Genomic DNA, 16,649 nt, shown 5'->3' on the forward strand with positions numbered 1-16,649 from the left:
GGCCTAATGGGCCAAACGGTCCGGTTCAAATGGGTTGGTCGCAAATGGTCTTTGAAGCCCACTGTGGGCCGGTCCTACACAAATAGACCGCGAGCCCGGGACCGGTGGGTGGGTCTGGTCCGGTTCAACCGGGCCAAACGGTAATATTTTTTAAAAAAAAAAATAAAAAAAGACCAACGGTTAGAAATTAAAAAAGTAGTCGTTGGCCCTTAATTTCAGCCGTTGGGAAGTTTAAAAAATAGCCATTTGACCCCCCAACTTTGTTTTAGTCCCAAACTTTTTATAATTACACTTTTTCCCTATTCTCAACTATAAATACCCCCTTATTCTTTCATTTTTACTCACAAATTCCTTAATCTCTCTCAATATCTCTCTAATTTTCTTCTATAATTGCTTACTTTATTATTGCAATTTCGTGAAAAATTATGAAGTTGGTGAATTGAAGTATTCAAGTCTTCAAGTTTTCAACGATATTCAATTTTCAAGAAGTTGTTCGTCAATTCGGTAAACTCGTTCCAACTCTTAAGTTTTAATATTATAGTTTTGTGTGTTTTATTTAGTATAATTATAATTAATATGGACTTTTCTTTGAAAAAAAAATATTCGGGGGTAAGGGTAAGGGAAAATCTAAAATTGGTGAATCTAGTCGCCAAGCTACTACTCTTCCCCCGGCTCCCCGGCCTAGACCTGTTACCCGTTCTCCTCCACCTGTTATTCTTGATAGTGATAACCCTTTTTCAATTTTTCGATAGTCAATTTTGCCATGATGTTGCACCAGGTCAACAATTAAATGAAGAAGTTATGAATGCTCTTTATCTTAATCAAACTATCTTTGAAAATGTAGAGAAAAATGATAATTTAGATGAAACGCAACCGGATTTAGATGATACACCTACTAGTCCTGTTAATAACTCAACTGATGCCCCCCTGACCCTCCTGTAGTAACCCCTACTATTAATAGACAACCTTCTAAACGACCTGAAACATCTCTTGTTTGACACTTTTTTACTCAACTAAGAGAATAAAATAAGGCTAAGTGTAAAACTTGTGGGTCTTTGATGGCTCATAAATTTACTGGAGACCGTAGCGGTACAGGTAGTTTGAGTAGACACATAAAGACATACCCTAGAGATAAAGCTATATATTTACAAACGAAAAATGTGCAAGAGGGGACAAGTGTAGATAGTACGATTAACCCTAGTACAGGGTCAAATCTAGTTCAACCGAGAAATAACACTGTTACCGGTGGCATCTTATATTATGATTCAAATAAAGATCGTAAAGAATTGACAAAAATGGTTACTGTTATGTGCTTACCATATAGTTTTCCTTCTAACCCTCATTTTGTGCATTATATTATAAAGAGCGATATTTATAAATACAAATATGAATATGAATAATATTTGCGCTATTTATTTACTCATATAGATTGTCGCATTGCTATTACAACTGATATTGGTAGAAGTGGTAATGACTGTGATTATCTAACTGTTACAAGTCATTGGATAGATGAGGACTGGATAATGCAAAAGCGCATTATTGCTTATAGAATAATTAATTCATGCCACACAGGTAAGTTTATTGCTAACACAGTTGCAGATATTTGTAGATATTTTTGCATTAGAGATAAAATAATATCGGTTTCGATGGATAATGCTTCTAGTAAACTAATGTTACAGGCTTGCTTACAACTACACTAAATCCTGCATTTAGTAATATTTTTCATGTTAGATGTATTTGTCATATTTACCATTTAATCGTCCGTGATGGTATAAAAGTTTTAAATGTAGAAATTGAAAAGGTTAAAATGGTTCTTAATTGGTTTTTTTATTCAAACCGTAGAAGTGGACTTAAAGACTATTTTAAAAATGCGATGAATTTGGCCTTAGAGAAAGAAAGGTTCCTAAACCTTGTCCGACTAGATGGAATTACATGTATAAAAGTTAAGTTGTTGCATATGAATATAGGAACCCAAAAACCGTAACGTATAATGCTCATGTAAGTGATGATGATGAGCACCTTACAAATCAAGATTGGACTAATGTTAAAATGCTTGTAGACTTTTTAGAACAATTTTATGTTACTACAAATGAATTATCTGGGCAATATTATCCTACTATTTCTAACTGTTTAGTTTATATTGCAGCACTTGCAGATTTGTTTACTAAATTTTCAGAGGGTGGGGTAATTTATCAACTTGTTATTGATTCTATGAAAGCTAAGTTTAAAAAATATTTTTTCCCTATCCCCCCTATTTTGTGGTGTTGCTACAGTGTTAAATCCTACAATGAAATTAGGAGGTCCTCACTTTTGGTATTCAAAAATTTATAACACTTTATCACTTTCAATTGAGGAATTTGCTACACTTGGAGATGCAAAAGCCTCAATTAAAATAAATGCTCAAACAATTTATAATGCTTATCAACTTGCCTTAGATCATGCTAGACCAAATGTTCCAACTTCTACTTCGTCTAGTTCGCAATCATCTAAAAGAACTGCGCGCCTAAAAGCCCTTAGTTCTTGGACGGAGTTCAGGGGTTCTCAAGGTGATAATATTGGTGATAGTTCACAACTTAATGCGCTTCAAGTTTATTTGTCGCATGGACTTGAATCAGAGAATCCCGACGGCTCCTTCGATGTTTTGGAATGGTGGAAGGACAAACAAAAATATTATCTGGTTCTTTCAAGGATGACTCGAGATATTTTAAGTGTTCAAGCTTTAACAGTGGCATCGGAGAGCGTTTTCAGTCAAACGAGACTTCAAATCGGTGATCATAGAGCGTCTATGAGGGAGAGCTTGGAAAAATCAATACTCTTCAGAGACTGGATCCGTTCGGAAAGAAGAAATTTTGGACTTGCAGAATCACAACCGGAGATAAACGAAGCTTATGAAGAAATGCTAGCGGAACTTGCGCAGGATGCTGCTTCGCCCGGAAGCGGTGATGAACAAGCTTCTTTTCCACGACAACCAACGGAAATTCCTCCGGACCTTGAAGAATTTATGAGATTTGTTAGAGATAATACATAGACTAACATGTAACTTGTATTTTGGCACATCTTCCTTAGTTTTTTTTTCTTTTAATGGTGGTATTAGTACCTTGTTGTGCTCATTCCATTGGGGGGAGGAAGACTAAGAAAGATATTGTCATTTTTTGTTAATATCGTAATAATAAAAATTATAAGACATTCCCTTGAATATTTCTTTGCAATTTATTTTGTGTTTAAATTTGATATAGAATATATATTATATATTTAATACATATAAACTTTATATTTATATATATATAGTGCAATATATATATATTATAGATATAGATATAGTATATATAATAGATACAAGCTATATATTATATAAGGCAATATATAATTATATATACATACTATATATAAATATATAGCTATATATAAGCAATTTATATTAGTATATACATATATAGTTTACCAGAAATTGTCTTAGATAATAAAAATTCAAAACAAAAATAGCCCGGAACGAAAAAACCCGTTTAGGCCCGACCCATTTAGCCCGGGACCATGTGGGCTTAGGAACACAATGGGCCGGTCCCACCCATTTGCACCGTTAGACCCGGGACCGTTTGGCCCAGCCCGTTTAGGCTCGGGCCCGGCCACAATACAACCTTAGTTTTCCATGAATCACTAATACATGAATTTTTTCATATTTTATGTTGCAATACATAACATATACTAGTATGCAACTTCTTTCATGAATTATGCAGGTATTATAGCCCTGTTTGGTCAAGCTGCAAAAATCAACTTATTTTTGAGAAGTGTTTTTTCTCAAAAGTACTTCTAGTGAGAAATAGTTTGTGTTTTGACTCATTAATTTGAAAAGTACTTCTGAGTAGCAATTAGTGTTTGGTCAAACTTTTAAAAACGACCGAATACATACGTAGACACTTAAAGTCGGCACGATATTTCATTTAGACACTTCATCTAAATTTTATTTCATTTGAACATTTTAACCATGTATTTACTGTGTCATTTAGACACAAAATTTTTAGGCATCCATACGTAATAGATGCGTGAAATTCACACGCCAGGGTAGCCAATAAGATGGAGACACATGGATTTATTAACAATTAAAAAAGACTTTAGAGAAATGAAAAAGAATGAAAGAAAAACAAGAATCCCAACCCACCCCTCCCCTCCGTCATCTTCCCCAACGACCCCCACGCCCCTTCCTTTCCATCTTCATTTGCAAAACAAAGTACTCACATAACCATGGCTTGGCTTAATTCTACGCCACATTGCCGGAAATGGAGTTTCAGGGTTCCAAATCGAACAGAACAAGTACAAAATTTTGCAAAATTCTTAGATTTCACCGGAAAAGTTCGTACTTGGGTTTTTTGAAAATCTGAAAATTAGGGTTCGAAGTTGGCTGGGTGTTCGAGTTTTTGGTTGTAAACGCTGATACGAGGTGAGGTCTGAAGATTTGAGCTTTGATTTGAATTGCTTTTCTAGGGTTTTGGGTTCGAAATTTGAACTGATTGTTCGACGAAAAAGACGAACTTAAGTCTTTTGATTTTGGGGTTGTTTGTTCGAATTGATCACTGAGGCTTGGTATTGATATTGTTTAGAGTTTTCATTTCAAGTTTTAAATCATTTGGTGAAGATTTGAGTGAGATTGGTTCATTTTGGGTCTGCTGAAGCATAGTGACATTCTTGGCTTTCACTGGAAAAGTTCAAGCTATTTCCATTCATTTTGCTTCTTCTTCTTCTTCACTTTATCCTTTTTGTTTTCTTCCAATCACAAATACTCACCTTTTCGTTTTCGGCTGAATTTGAATGTGGTATGGGATTCGAAAGAAGAAGAGGAAAATGAGTCGGAGAAGATGACGGAAAGTGGAGGAGACAATGGTGGAAATGTGGGTGGACATAAAGAAGAAGAAGGAAATAAAAAAAAAATAAAAAAAATATGTTTGTTGGGCTTTTCACGCGCCCATATTGGGTGAAACTCACTCTATGTGCCAACTGAGCAAGAAGTGTTTAATTGGAACAAAGTTCATGTAACGTACGTGCTCAATAGGAACTCTCTTAAGTTCAGGTGTCTAAATGAAAGATCGTGCCAACTTTAAGTGTCTCCGTATGTATTCAGCCTTTAAAAACTGCTTCTAAGTATATTTCTCTAAAAAAGTACAAGATACTTTTTTCTGCTTATCCCAAACTGTTTTTGCTTCTCGTCAAAAATACTTTCTTTTTCTTGTAAAAGCTTGGCCAAACACTTTAACTTTTGAAAAAAAAAATTCTTTTTTCTTAAAAAATATCTTTTAGGATTGAAGAAGCTTAGCCAAAATAGGCTATTAGTCCTTCTGAGTTTGATACTTCGGTAAATTATTTTCAATTAAACATCATCAAGTGTTTTTAATTTTCTACAAGAATTTAAAAAAAATCTCAAAAAACACACGGAGAAGTCTTTTTCCATTTTTTTGCAAACAAACGCAGGAAAGTAGCAGCCCCGTGTTTAGTGTTTCCTAAAACCCCCAGCCTCCTACAGTGAAAAAACCTTAAACCCTACAAAGGCATCTTTCCCCTTTGTTCAATTTCCATTACTCACTTTCACTCTCTAATGGCGTCTGTAAGAAACAAAGTAAACCCACTTCTGATACCGTACGTCCTCACATGGCGAAGATTCGGCTTCCGTACAATTTGCAGCAGTCGTATTGGCTTCGCGCCGTCCACGTCACCATCATTCGCCGATGCAGATACTCCTCCTGTCGCTGGCAAGAAGATTCTGGAAACATTCGCCGAAGAATTCGAGATTGGATCACGCAAAATTACTCTAGAAACTGGAAAAATTGCGAGGTTTGCTAATGGTTCTGTAGTTTTAGCCATGGATGAGACTAAGGTCCTCTCAACTGTCGCTTCATCTAAAGGCGATGCAGCTCGTGACTTTTTGCCTCTTACAGTATGTTCACCACATTTCTGCATTAAAAAAAAAACTTATTATTTTTTATATTGTGTAACTTGAAGGCACTTAAAATGTGCAAAATCATATAAATGGCAAAGACAGACCTTTTTTTTATTTATTTATTTGGAAAAGCCAAAGATACGCTCAAAATTTTAAATGTGCATACTCATATATCTAGGGCAGGATATCCAGCATTTTCTGATTAAATTTTTGGGAGGTAACATTTTGGCATTTCACCTGATGAAAGTTAAAGAGGCAAACTTTATGGTTGTAATTGAAACCTTTTGATGACAAAGTATATACAAAGACTTGTAGGAGTTTCTGCTGCTTGCATGTAATGTTGGAGAAGCGAAATATGTAGCATTTCATTCTAGAAGTTGAGCTGCAGCAAGGCATATTGGTGATACCAGTGTTGTTAAAGGCTTGCTTAAAGCGCACTTAAGCCCTGCAACTCGGTGAACCCTAGGTTGTTGGCTTTGCCTTGCTTAATGGCGCTTTAGTTTAGCCGTCAGGTGCTAAGGAGGTCAAGCAACAATAGATGGCTTATGGTTTGGTAATAATTGGCGCTGCACATTATATAGTACTTATGGCTTCAACATCTAAGGGCAGATTAGGCGTGTTTCCCTTTTTCTTGTTTTCCCTCTCTTCCATGCACTTTGTACCTTCTCTGTTTTCTTATTGATTGATACTTGTAAATAAGTATTCTGAACCTCTGTTCATTATGTGGCCGTGAGTGCTGATAATGTTTGCTTCTCTTAGGTTGATTACCAAGAGAAACAATTTGCTCAAGGTGTTATTCCTACAACATACATGAGGAGAGAGGGTGCTCCAAAAGAACGTGAACTTTTATGTGGCCGTCTTATTGATCGACCCATTAGACCACTTTTTCCATCTGGATTTTACCATGAAGTGCAGGTAAAACTGTCATCTTCTCATTGCAATGAACTTGATAATAATTGTTCATTGAAGTCTATAACCTTCTCTGACTCACATTACTTCTTTTCTCCCCAGGTAATGGCAAGTGTTCTTTCGTCGGACGGGAAACAAGATCCAGATGTAATGGCAGCTAATGCATCATCTGCTGCTCTAATGTTATCGGATATTCCTTGGGGTGGGCCAATTGGAGTAATACGTATTGGAAGGATTTCTGGTCAATTTGTTGTAAATCCAAGCATGGATGAGGTAATATCGTATATTAGATGGCATTGTTAGAATAAATTTATTACGTTTAACACTTTTCGATTTCAGCAAGTCGACTTTCATTCTGGTGGCGGTTATGACTTTGACATCTTGAGAACTTAAGGGTTCAACTTTAGCATGAATTTTTCTTTTAGGGAAGTCTGCAATTATACTATTAGAAACCGGGCCAAGTTATTTGAGATTTTCAAAACAGTTTTTATCAGGAGTAGAACTTATGTTTTATCTTCAGTTAACCTTGATATCCTGGTGCGTAACATAGTTTAAAATGATCTCTTTATAACTTTAGATGAGAAGATGTCAGATACTAAGATGCATACACATGTATACAGTGTTAACTTTCAGCCTTCACCGCTGAATGCAAAACCAAGTGGAAAACCAGGGATTTGCTGGATTCAATTTTTCCTTGTCCTTGAAAGAGAAGTAACATGATTTTTGGCCCCCAGGGCTTAGGGCTTAGTTCAAGAGGCAAAGGTTGAGGGACTTGTGAGTTAGGTCATAGGTTCGAGTCTCGCACAATGCGAACTAAGTCTGGTATTTAAGTAGGGAAGGGTAGAAGGAAGGCCCATTATCCCTGAGTTTCGAAGGCTGCAGTTGGTCTTAAGCGTTGGTCCTAGACAGATACCTCTGTCATAAAAAAAGAAAGAAGTAACATGATTCTTAAAGTCATTGATATGGAGAAAAGAGGACGACTCTCATATGTGGTGCCTCATGTGATATTGCATGTTTGTCATAGGGAACAAGCATGGTAACAGACATAATAATTAAAAAAAAAAAGGCATGATAGCACACTTAAGCTTTTCAAAAAAATATATATTGGTGTTGTCTAGGTCAACTTACATGCACCTTGACTAATTCACCAGTATTCTTTTACCTCCCATCATAGGTACCGGGACCTTATAAAAAAGGTTGAGGCAACTGCTTCGACAGATTGGAAAAAATCACATAGCATTGTTTTACCTCTATTAGGGTTTGTACCCTGGTCTCCCCTAGTCTATTCGAACTTCATTGATAGTTAAGCCATGTCCTTGGGCGCCATACCTAGTTACACTCTAATGGCAGATGGTTAAATTAAGTGTAAAAATTTGGAGCTTTGGGATCTCGTGCCGAGGTTGTAGCTACTCGATTACGTAGCCACTGCTGGGTGTCAACAGTGGAGTATTAGCTTTTCCTAGAATTTGCATACTAGGCATATCACATCTTTTCCATAGTATTAAGAAGAACGCCATAGTAAGAGAATAAAATGAAAAGCCACTTGGCAACTCCAACTACCAATGTGCCTTATGGCAGTTGCTATAATTGATGCCAATTATGTTGACCAGTAGTTGTAGTCCTGTGCCTTTATTGAAGTCTTCATATTGGATGTCATGCAGCTTAGCATCAGTGATCTAAACTTGGTATATGCATGTACGAGGGATAAAACTTTGATGATAGATGTCCAAGCTCGTGAAATTTCTGAGAAGGATTTGGAAGCTGCTTTGAGACTTGCTCATCCAGAGGTGAGATATTCCTGGCTATCAATTTGTTACTGCACCATTACTCCAAACCAGTAATGCTGATTTTTGAATATTCAGGCTGTTAAGTATCTTGACCCTCAAATTAGACTCGCAGCTAAAGCTGGTAAGCAGAAGAAAGAGTATAAGCTTTCTATGGTATCTGAAAGAACATTTGAGAAAATTGAGAATTTGGCCAAAGAACCTATAGAAGCTGTTTTTACAGACCCTACTTACGGAAAGGTTCGTGTTTTCTTACTACAAGATGAATTTGGGGACTTCACTGTTTTTCACTATTCATGCTATATATCTACTGGTAATGACAGCAGGGACCTTATTTCCATCTCATTAAATATTATGTTTCCCATTGTTATTTAGTTTGAGCGTGGGGAAGCTTTAGAAAAAATCACACAGGATGTTAAAAGAACCCTTGAGGAAGAAGGTGATGAAGAAGGCTTAAAAATTCTACCGAAGACAGTTGATACAGTGAGGAAGCAGGTATGCTTGTCGAGGCTGAAGTTTATCATTTGTGCTTCCAATTGTAAGGTTTTATTTGTACATCTTCAACGGACAGCAGAATTTTGTTTCTTCTTTTTCTGTTGTTGATTGCAGAGGAGCACATATTTGATCTTTTTCAAAATCATGTGTATTTCCTTAATGATAGATTGATAGTAGGTTGCATGTATTTTGGATTATAATTCCGTTAGCAAACATGGTCATATTCTTAATAAAGACTGGAATACTTCATTTAGGGTCATTTAGTTTAACACCAGCATATCCCAAGATTATCCTGGATAGCCAATCCCACCTTCTATATGGGATAATTTAAACCAATATTTGGGTATAAAAATAATATTGATTTTAGCTAATACCTTCAACCAAAGACGGGATAAATTTAATCCCAAAATTTATACCGGGATAACAACCTAATCCCTTGAACCAAACTGCCACTGCATTGTAAGTAATATTTTTTTGGGCATCTTTGTACATCTTACTTATGCTTAAGTTCTGACTTTAATATCACTTCGTGATGGTAACATCCTCAAGTTTCTGACAACATCAGGTTGTTCGCAGAAGGATCATTTCAGAAGGGCTTAGAGTGGATGGAAGGCGTCTTGACGAAGTTCGGCCTTTGTACTGTGAAGCTGGTAATTTACCTGTACTGCATGGGTCTGCACTCTTTTCAAGAGGGGATACTCAGGTTAGTATGTTCAGTTTTCACTAAGAACACAGGATGTACGATAATTTAGGGTTATTGTCACATGCAAATATGCAATCTTGTTGCCATTCATTTTCCCTTATGGGATGTTTATACAGGTCCTTTGCACTGTTACCCTTGGAGCCCCTGGGGATGCTCAACATCTGGATTCGCTGGTCGGGCCTTCAAGCAAGCGATTCATGCTTCATTATAGCTTTCCACCGTTTTGTACGAATGAAGTTGGCAAGCGAGCTGGCCTGAATAGGCGTGAAGTTGGTCATGGTAAGCTATTTGGTTCTCAGGTCTATAATATGGTCTTGGTAAGCTATTTGGTTCTCAGGTTTATAGTATGTTCTGCTCCTGAGCTTAGTGAAAGCTGTAGATGGACCTTAATACTAGAATGCCAATTTGCAGCTATAATCAACCTCAATATGTGGAAATGGTTATGCCGTTTTGTATCTACACGACCACGAGGGAAGAGAGATGTTAATGATGTATTCTCTTCCATTTTCCCACTAGCCTTATTTTTTCTTGTTTTATTGTTGTTTCCTTATTTCATGTAAAAACCAAATACTGGTTAAAGGAAAAAGGAGAGAAGATCCTATTCTTCTCTCTCTTCAAGATCCTAAAGTAGGGGCAGGATTGCATGCATTTTTCTTATGTGTTTGGTCAATAAATATTGATATTATCTGGTATAACTTGTTCTAGTTTTGGAATCTCTCTCCATTTGATCATCTTTTGGGTTTCTTGATCTTTCTGTTCATTTTGTACGAGCTCCAAAAAGTATAAAAGGTGAAAGCGCAATTGTTGTAGACCAGACTTACCTACCTTGCTCCTTTCAGAAATCATGCTTGATGATGCTTAACTCGAAAGGTGATCTAACTCTTTGGTCACAAATTCTTGTGGCCTCGTATGTGATGAGTCTTGTCACGTAGCTAGCTTATAGACATTTTTGTGCATGGTCAGGAACCAGTAGTTAGAGTTCTGATTTTGTTCATAATCACCCAATTTAATCGGCTTTCGAAGTTGGGCAGCCATTTGATGATAAATCTGCTCTTCATCAAATTTATGTTCATGTTACTTTTTTTTCTATCATGATAGCATCACCAGGGTAATTTGTGACAATCATTTTCTTGATACTGGATGTTTAATCTTCTCCAGGCACTCTTGCTGAAAAGGCTCTTCTTGCCGTATTGCCTCCTGAAGATGATTTTCCATACACAGTCCGTATCAATTCTGAAGTCATGGCATCTGATGGCTCAACATCTATGGCAACTGTGTGTGGGGGTAATTTCTCAATTTGGTTGATCTCGATGCCAATCAGACGTTTTCACACTTCCATTGTGCAATACTGATGATGAAATTCTGAGTGGACAAATACTCAGCAGAATTCTCTGATCTAAAGATGTCTTTTAAGTTATAGTTCAGAATGCAAATGTCATGATTGCTGTTTGTCTGGTTGATGCAGGCAGCATGGCTTTGATGGATTCTGGCATTCCACTAAGAGAGCATGTAGCAGGTTTGTCGGTGGGGCTTGTCAGTGAAGTTGACCCGTCAACTGGTGAAATCAAGGATTATCGTATATTAACTGATATTCTGGTGAGGACTGTGTTTCAATCTTTTGCATGCTTGCCTTAGCTCTGTGAAGTTCAGTGAATGGGACAAACAGAAGGGAAAAGGAAGCATTTATTAAATACTAAGATTTCTAACAACGCACTAAATAAACAAACTACTTTTTAGTGAATATCCTCAAAGGGACAAAGAAACAAACAAATAAGATTTGGTAAATATCCTGTAAGCTATCAACAAGATAGTACTTTTTAGTGAATATCTTCAAGATAGTAACCTGCAATTCAAATAGTAACTCAACATTCCTCCAAATCAAATATCAGCCGCTGGAGCAAGACCAATTTAATTGGTCACTGTGGGTATGTGCTTCAAAGTTGTGAAATCATCCAGTCACTGAAGGACAAGGTTTTAAGATGTGTACCTACTATTCAACCAACATTCCCTTGCATGCTTAATGCTTGTAATATGAAACTCTAGACTTTTTATTGTGACCTTTTATTTCCTTTTGGATTTCACCAAATTCTTACGAGAAGTGCTGCTCTTCTTTCTTTTGGTAGAAATGCAGACTGTGGAGTGCACTGTTGCGTGTCTCCATTTGTTTCGTGTTCTAGCTTGGTCTTGTGTGTTTATGCAGCTCTTTGACTTGCTGAAGCTCTCAGTCTGTACCTTGTCTTTCTACTAATGCGCTACTTGCGCTGTCATTAGATTTCACTTCATACCAGAATTTTATGCTCATAAAACCTTGAGGTCACTGAAACTGCAATTCTTGTAGACATAGTTATCGGCTTCAAAGCTTTACTTATCTGATCACCACTTATGTAGTTTACATTACTGCTCTTCCTCTGACTTTATTGGTTTAAGTTGGATCCTACTTTTCTTTTGGCTAAGGCTGGTCTCCATCCTTCTCTCAAGTTTGATGTGAGTTTTACTTACTTGATCAAGTAACTTTCTAGGGTCTGGAAGATCATCTGGGTGACATAGATTTTAAAATTGCTGGCACCCGTAATGGAATAACTGCAATACAATTAGATATAAAACCTGCTGGAATTCCTTTGGATATCGTATGTGAGTGTCTAGATCCTGCACATAAAGGGAGGCTTCAAATCCTTGAGCATATGGAGCGCGAGATAAGTGCTCCACGTATTCAGGATGACAGATATTCTCCTCGGCTAGGTAAGTAGCTTCTTCCCCATCATTGATTTTGGATTTCTCTAAACTCTTTGTTTCCACTTCATTTAACATGTCTCTTTTGCTAATATTTTGATAACTGCTTCAATACAGTAACGTTGAAATACAGCAATGACGCCCTTCGTCGTTTGATTGGTCCTGTTGGTGCTTTGAAGAGGAAAATTGAAGAAGAAACAGGTGCAGTCAACACTTTGCATTAGAGTTATCTGTTATCTTTACCTGGTTATTTTGATTTTTGGGTGATCTTTGACATGAGGAATTGGCTAATAATATATTTCCTCCTGCCTCTCTTGCTTATGAGCATTGATATAGTTCTAATGTTAATACTGTGCTTGACTTTTTAAGTAGAATTTTCTTCCCTACAAACTTGTTGCGGAAATATTAATTTTGGCTTTAACGAACTGAATGTGAATGTGAGCTAGTTTTTCGTTACTTCATGTTGCTTATCCACATTATCACTTTGCCTTGTTAAGTTTCAATGATGCACACACAAAGACACACACGTAGAGACATATAATGCATGTCTTACGGCATTGCATTTGCATATGTAAACACTTTGTGATGGTGTTCTTTCCAAGGTGCAGCTATTGTTAACTTCTCCAGCTGATTCCTTTATCACTTTTAAGATTTGTATTGATTTCTCCTTGCTGATTCATATTGTAGGTGCACGGATCTCGGTTAGTGATGGAACACTTACCATTGTTGCAAAAAATCAGTCAGTGATGGAGAAAGTACAGGAGAAGGTAATTCCACTGCATGTTCATTTAGTGAAAAAACTGCCTCTTGTTTTAGCATGTAAGTTGTTAGAGATTGAGCACAATCTTGTAACTGAAGTAAGTAGAACAGCTAAGACAGAATGGTGAATTAGTAATAGAAAGGTTTGTTGTGAATGTTTCCCATGTCCTATAGATGTTTCAAAACCTTGTTTTTCACTTTCCTTTGGCTTCACAATCCTTGAAAAGTTTCTGAGCCAACTAATTTCATCCTTTTATAATTTATTTCTGACAGGTTGATTTCATTATTGGGCGTGAAATTGAGATTGGAGGCATATATAAAGGTATTGTTACGTCTGTTAAAGAATACGGTGCCTTTGTGGAGTTCAATGGTGGACAACAAGGCCTCTTACATATCTCAGAATTGTCACACGAACCGGTAGGCTCTCTCTTATATGCACTAGGGTTAAGGATGAGTTACACAAGTTCAGTCCTGTTGGTTTACAGATTTTTGGGTTGAAATTAACACTTTGTACTGGTAACCTAGTAACCTGCAAAATATTAGATTTATTTTGGATGGACCGTAGTGAGCCTATGTTTCTTTTGATTTTGGGTGATGACTACTCTTTTAGGGTAATGGATCAAAATTTTGTAATGTCAAGTATCTTAGCAGTTGGAAAAAGAAAAGTATCTTAGCAGTTTAATAGTTAATGCTTTTTTGATCTTGCTCAGTCATAATGCCCACTCTACAAAAGTCGATATTACCGTACTAATTGCTCACTCCTACTATGCAAATAGAGATTGAGTATTTGCAAAAAATAATCATGACCTTCTTCTGAGATAGTATATCATTGCTTTCAAGCACAAATTTATAATTTTTTTTTTAAAATTTGAAATTAACTGGACTATATATTGCTTGCAGTCTGCTGCGGTTCCTCACAAATTGTTTAATACAGCAAATGTAATGTCTATATATGTAAAAATTGTGTAAGTCATGCATAATTATAGTTTGTAAAGCTACGGTAAAAACATAAGTTGAATAGTTTATACTGTCCTTGTTGTACTTGAGGAACAAGGTCAGAGGCATGAAGGTTTAGGCTAGATTGACTACTCCTGACATGTTATTGTTTTGTGATTAATTTGTGTCTTTTTACTATTAGGTTTCCCGAGTTTCAGATGTGGTATCTGTGGGAAAGCAACTTTCTTTAATGTGTATAGGGCAGGACGTTCGCGGTAATATTAAGTTATCACTAAAAGCTACCCTGCCTAGACCTAAATCCAAGACAGACATTTCTGTTGATGAACCTGTTGCTCCTACTAGTCCAGAGGTTAATGTTTGGGCTGCCATTGAGGATGTATCCAATGAGCAAGAAAAAGAAGTTGCTAATGCGGGACCTGAAACTAGTGAATCAACTGTAAAGTCAGCTACACCAGCAGTTCTAATCCGAAGTGCTGTCGAGTGTGATGAGGAGGAAAAAAGTGCTGGTCTAAATTCAAAAGGTGATAATGGATCTAAAAGTGCTTCTAAATCTGATCAGAAATCAAGGATGTCATCGTCTTTTTTAGAATCTAGTTTTTCTTCAAGAAATGCCAAGTCCAAAAGAAGAAAGGATGCTATTCTTGACCTACTAAGTGACGATGAAAGTGAGCAGAAACATACTTCTGAAGTAGGCCTGCATTCTAAAATTGGGTCAGATAAGAATGATGCTACGACTGAGACCCCTATGACTGCAAATAAACTAAAGCTTGGTATGAAAGTAACAGCAAAGGTGCATCAAATTCGTGCCCTCGGTTTGGTGCTTGATTTGGGTGGTGCAATTCGGGGAATGTATCGTTTTGAGGTATGTTTGACCTTACTGTCTTAAAGTTTCTCTACTGTTTTGAACTTTCTACAGCAACTCTGCTTTATGTGAAATGCCTTATTTGCAAGTTGGGGTCAAAAAATTTGCTATATTTTCTTAATTTTATGTTTCTATTGGTGAGCATTGCTTGCTTCCCCTCCTTTCCTTGTTTAGCCCTCTGATATTCTCAAAAGCCGTAACAAATGGTCCCAGTAGGTTTTATTTTGCATTGCACCACTTTTAGATGTTCAATGAGATATTTCTTATTTTAACTGCTGAATATGCGGTGCAGCCTGGTGCGAAGAGGGACTTCGAGGTGGGTGATGAGCTGCGGGTGAAGTGTTCAAGTTTTTCAACGAAAGGGGTTCCAGTATTGTCTTTGGTGAAAGAAGAGTAATTTGAGGCTATTCCAAAGTAAAAGCATAAAACTGCAGGCTGTAAAAATCTCAGCTAACAAAAATACTGACAGGAAATCACAAGACATTGATGTTTGTGTACTCTGTTTCAAGAGCCTGCATTTCTCAGAGCACGTTGCAGATCGTTGCGATGAGTTGGATCATGAGAATAAACAAAACAGAAAGCCTCCTAAAACGCGGTAGTCTCCTGAACAAGGTTGTTCCAAGCCCTTCACCTCTGGTCAGGGGCGGAGGTAGAGTGCAGGAGGCGTGTTTGGCCGAACTCAGTAACTTTTGTTCAAACCACGTAGTTGTCTTAAAAATTCATTGAATATGTACAATTTGTTAATTTAGAACCCAGTAACTTAAAGAGATTACGATTCTGAACCATAAGATTCAAATTCTGGTTCCGTCTCTGCCTCTGGTCGGCTGTAGTTGTGTGACTTTGCGTCACAAATAGTTTCAAATTGTTTAGTTGGTGCGAACTGAGCGTCAATGTAAATCATTCTTTCATAGCTCTTTCTATATTAAGTTATACTATGGTAAAAATAATTAAACAACCATAGTAAAAATTTGTTTCACTTGTTAGTCTCACTCTTCTTCAACTAAACTAGTAATGATATAATATAGGTTGTTTTAAAGTTTTTCAAACCATGGATGGTATGAAATTGAATAAGAAAAGTTATGGAAGGCTGCTGTATTTATATTCACGGCATAATAATAACCTTTGATAGAAATTTGACAAATGTTGCTAATCAAATCCCAGTAATTTTGGAGATTTAAAAACGAGAAACGTGAACATGTTTTGCTCAAGTATGTTGAAATTAGGGGGAGGAAAAGGAAGTTTGATTAGTTTAGTATGATTACTCTAAACTTTTCAGTTTCACATCAATTTTCCTCACCTGGCTATTAGTGGTGGATTTACTTAAATTGGTTATGCCACCTGTCTTGTGTCAACATGGTTTGTGACTTTATGTTGTTACTTTTGTATTTTCTTTTCCCCGTTAAAAAGTAATGTTAATAATGAAAAAAAGAGACCCCAATGGCCATCACTAAAAAAAAGAAAAAAGAAAAAAGAAAAAAAAGGGATATGTTATGAAATAAAAGCAATTTAGTAAAACATGAACAA

General features: G+C 36.6%; 1 protein-coding gene across 1 annotated transcript; it reads left to right on the top strand.

Moving 5' to 3' along the window:
- Window positions 1-5,448: 5,448 nt before the first annotated feature.
- Window positions 5,449-16,035, top strand: LOC104219255 (polyribonucleotide nucleotidyltransferase 2, mitochondrial). Its single transcript, XM_009769904.2, has 16 exons — window positions 5,449-5,923; window positions 6,686-6,841; window positions 6,938-7,108; window positions 8,497-8,622; window positions 8,698-8,859; window positions 8,995-9,114; window positions 9,680-9,817; window positions 9,934-10,096; window positions 10,976-11,101; window positions 11,283-11,413; window positions 12,337-12,556; window positions 12,665-12,748; window positions 13,235-13,314; window positions 13,580-13,723; window positions 14,445-15,125; window positions 15,418-16,035. The coding sequence occupies exons 1-16, from the start codon at window positions 5,585-5,587 to the stop codon at window positions 15,520-15,522; spliced, it is 2,946 nt and encodes a 981-aa protein (XP_009768206.1). The 5' UTR covers window positions 5,449-5,584; the 3' UTR covers window positions 15,523-16,035.
- The last annotated feature ends 614 nt before the right edge of the window (window positions 16,036-16,649 follow it).

The sequence above is a fragment of the Nicotiana sylvestris genome, chromosome 2, assembly GCF_000393655.2.
Source record: "Nicotiana sylvestris chromosome 2, ASM39365v2, whole genome shotgun sequence".
NCBI classification, from domain to species: Eukaryota; Viridiplantae; Streptophyta; class Magnoliopsida; order Solanales; family Solanaceae; genus Nicotiana; species Nicotiana sylvestris.

Excerpts from the sequence above, each read along its gene's own strand:
- LOC104219255 (XM_009769904.2), top strand. The coding sequence starts at position 5,585 with ATGGCGTCTGTAAGAAACAAAGTAAACCCACTTCTGATACCGTACGTC. Across the intron at positions 6,842-6,937 it reads GATTTTACCATGAAGTGCAG|GTAATGGCAAGTGTTCTTTC; the intron begins GTAAAACTGTCA and ends TTTTCTCCCCAG. Across the intron at positions 9,115-9,679 it reads TTGATACAGTGAGGAAGCAG|GTTGTTCGCAGAAGGATCAT; the intron begins GTATGCTTGTCG and ends TGACAACATCAG.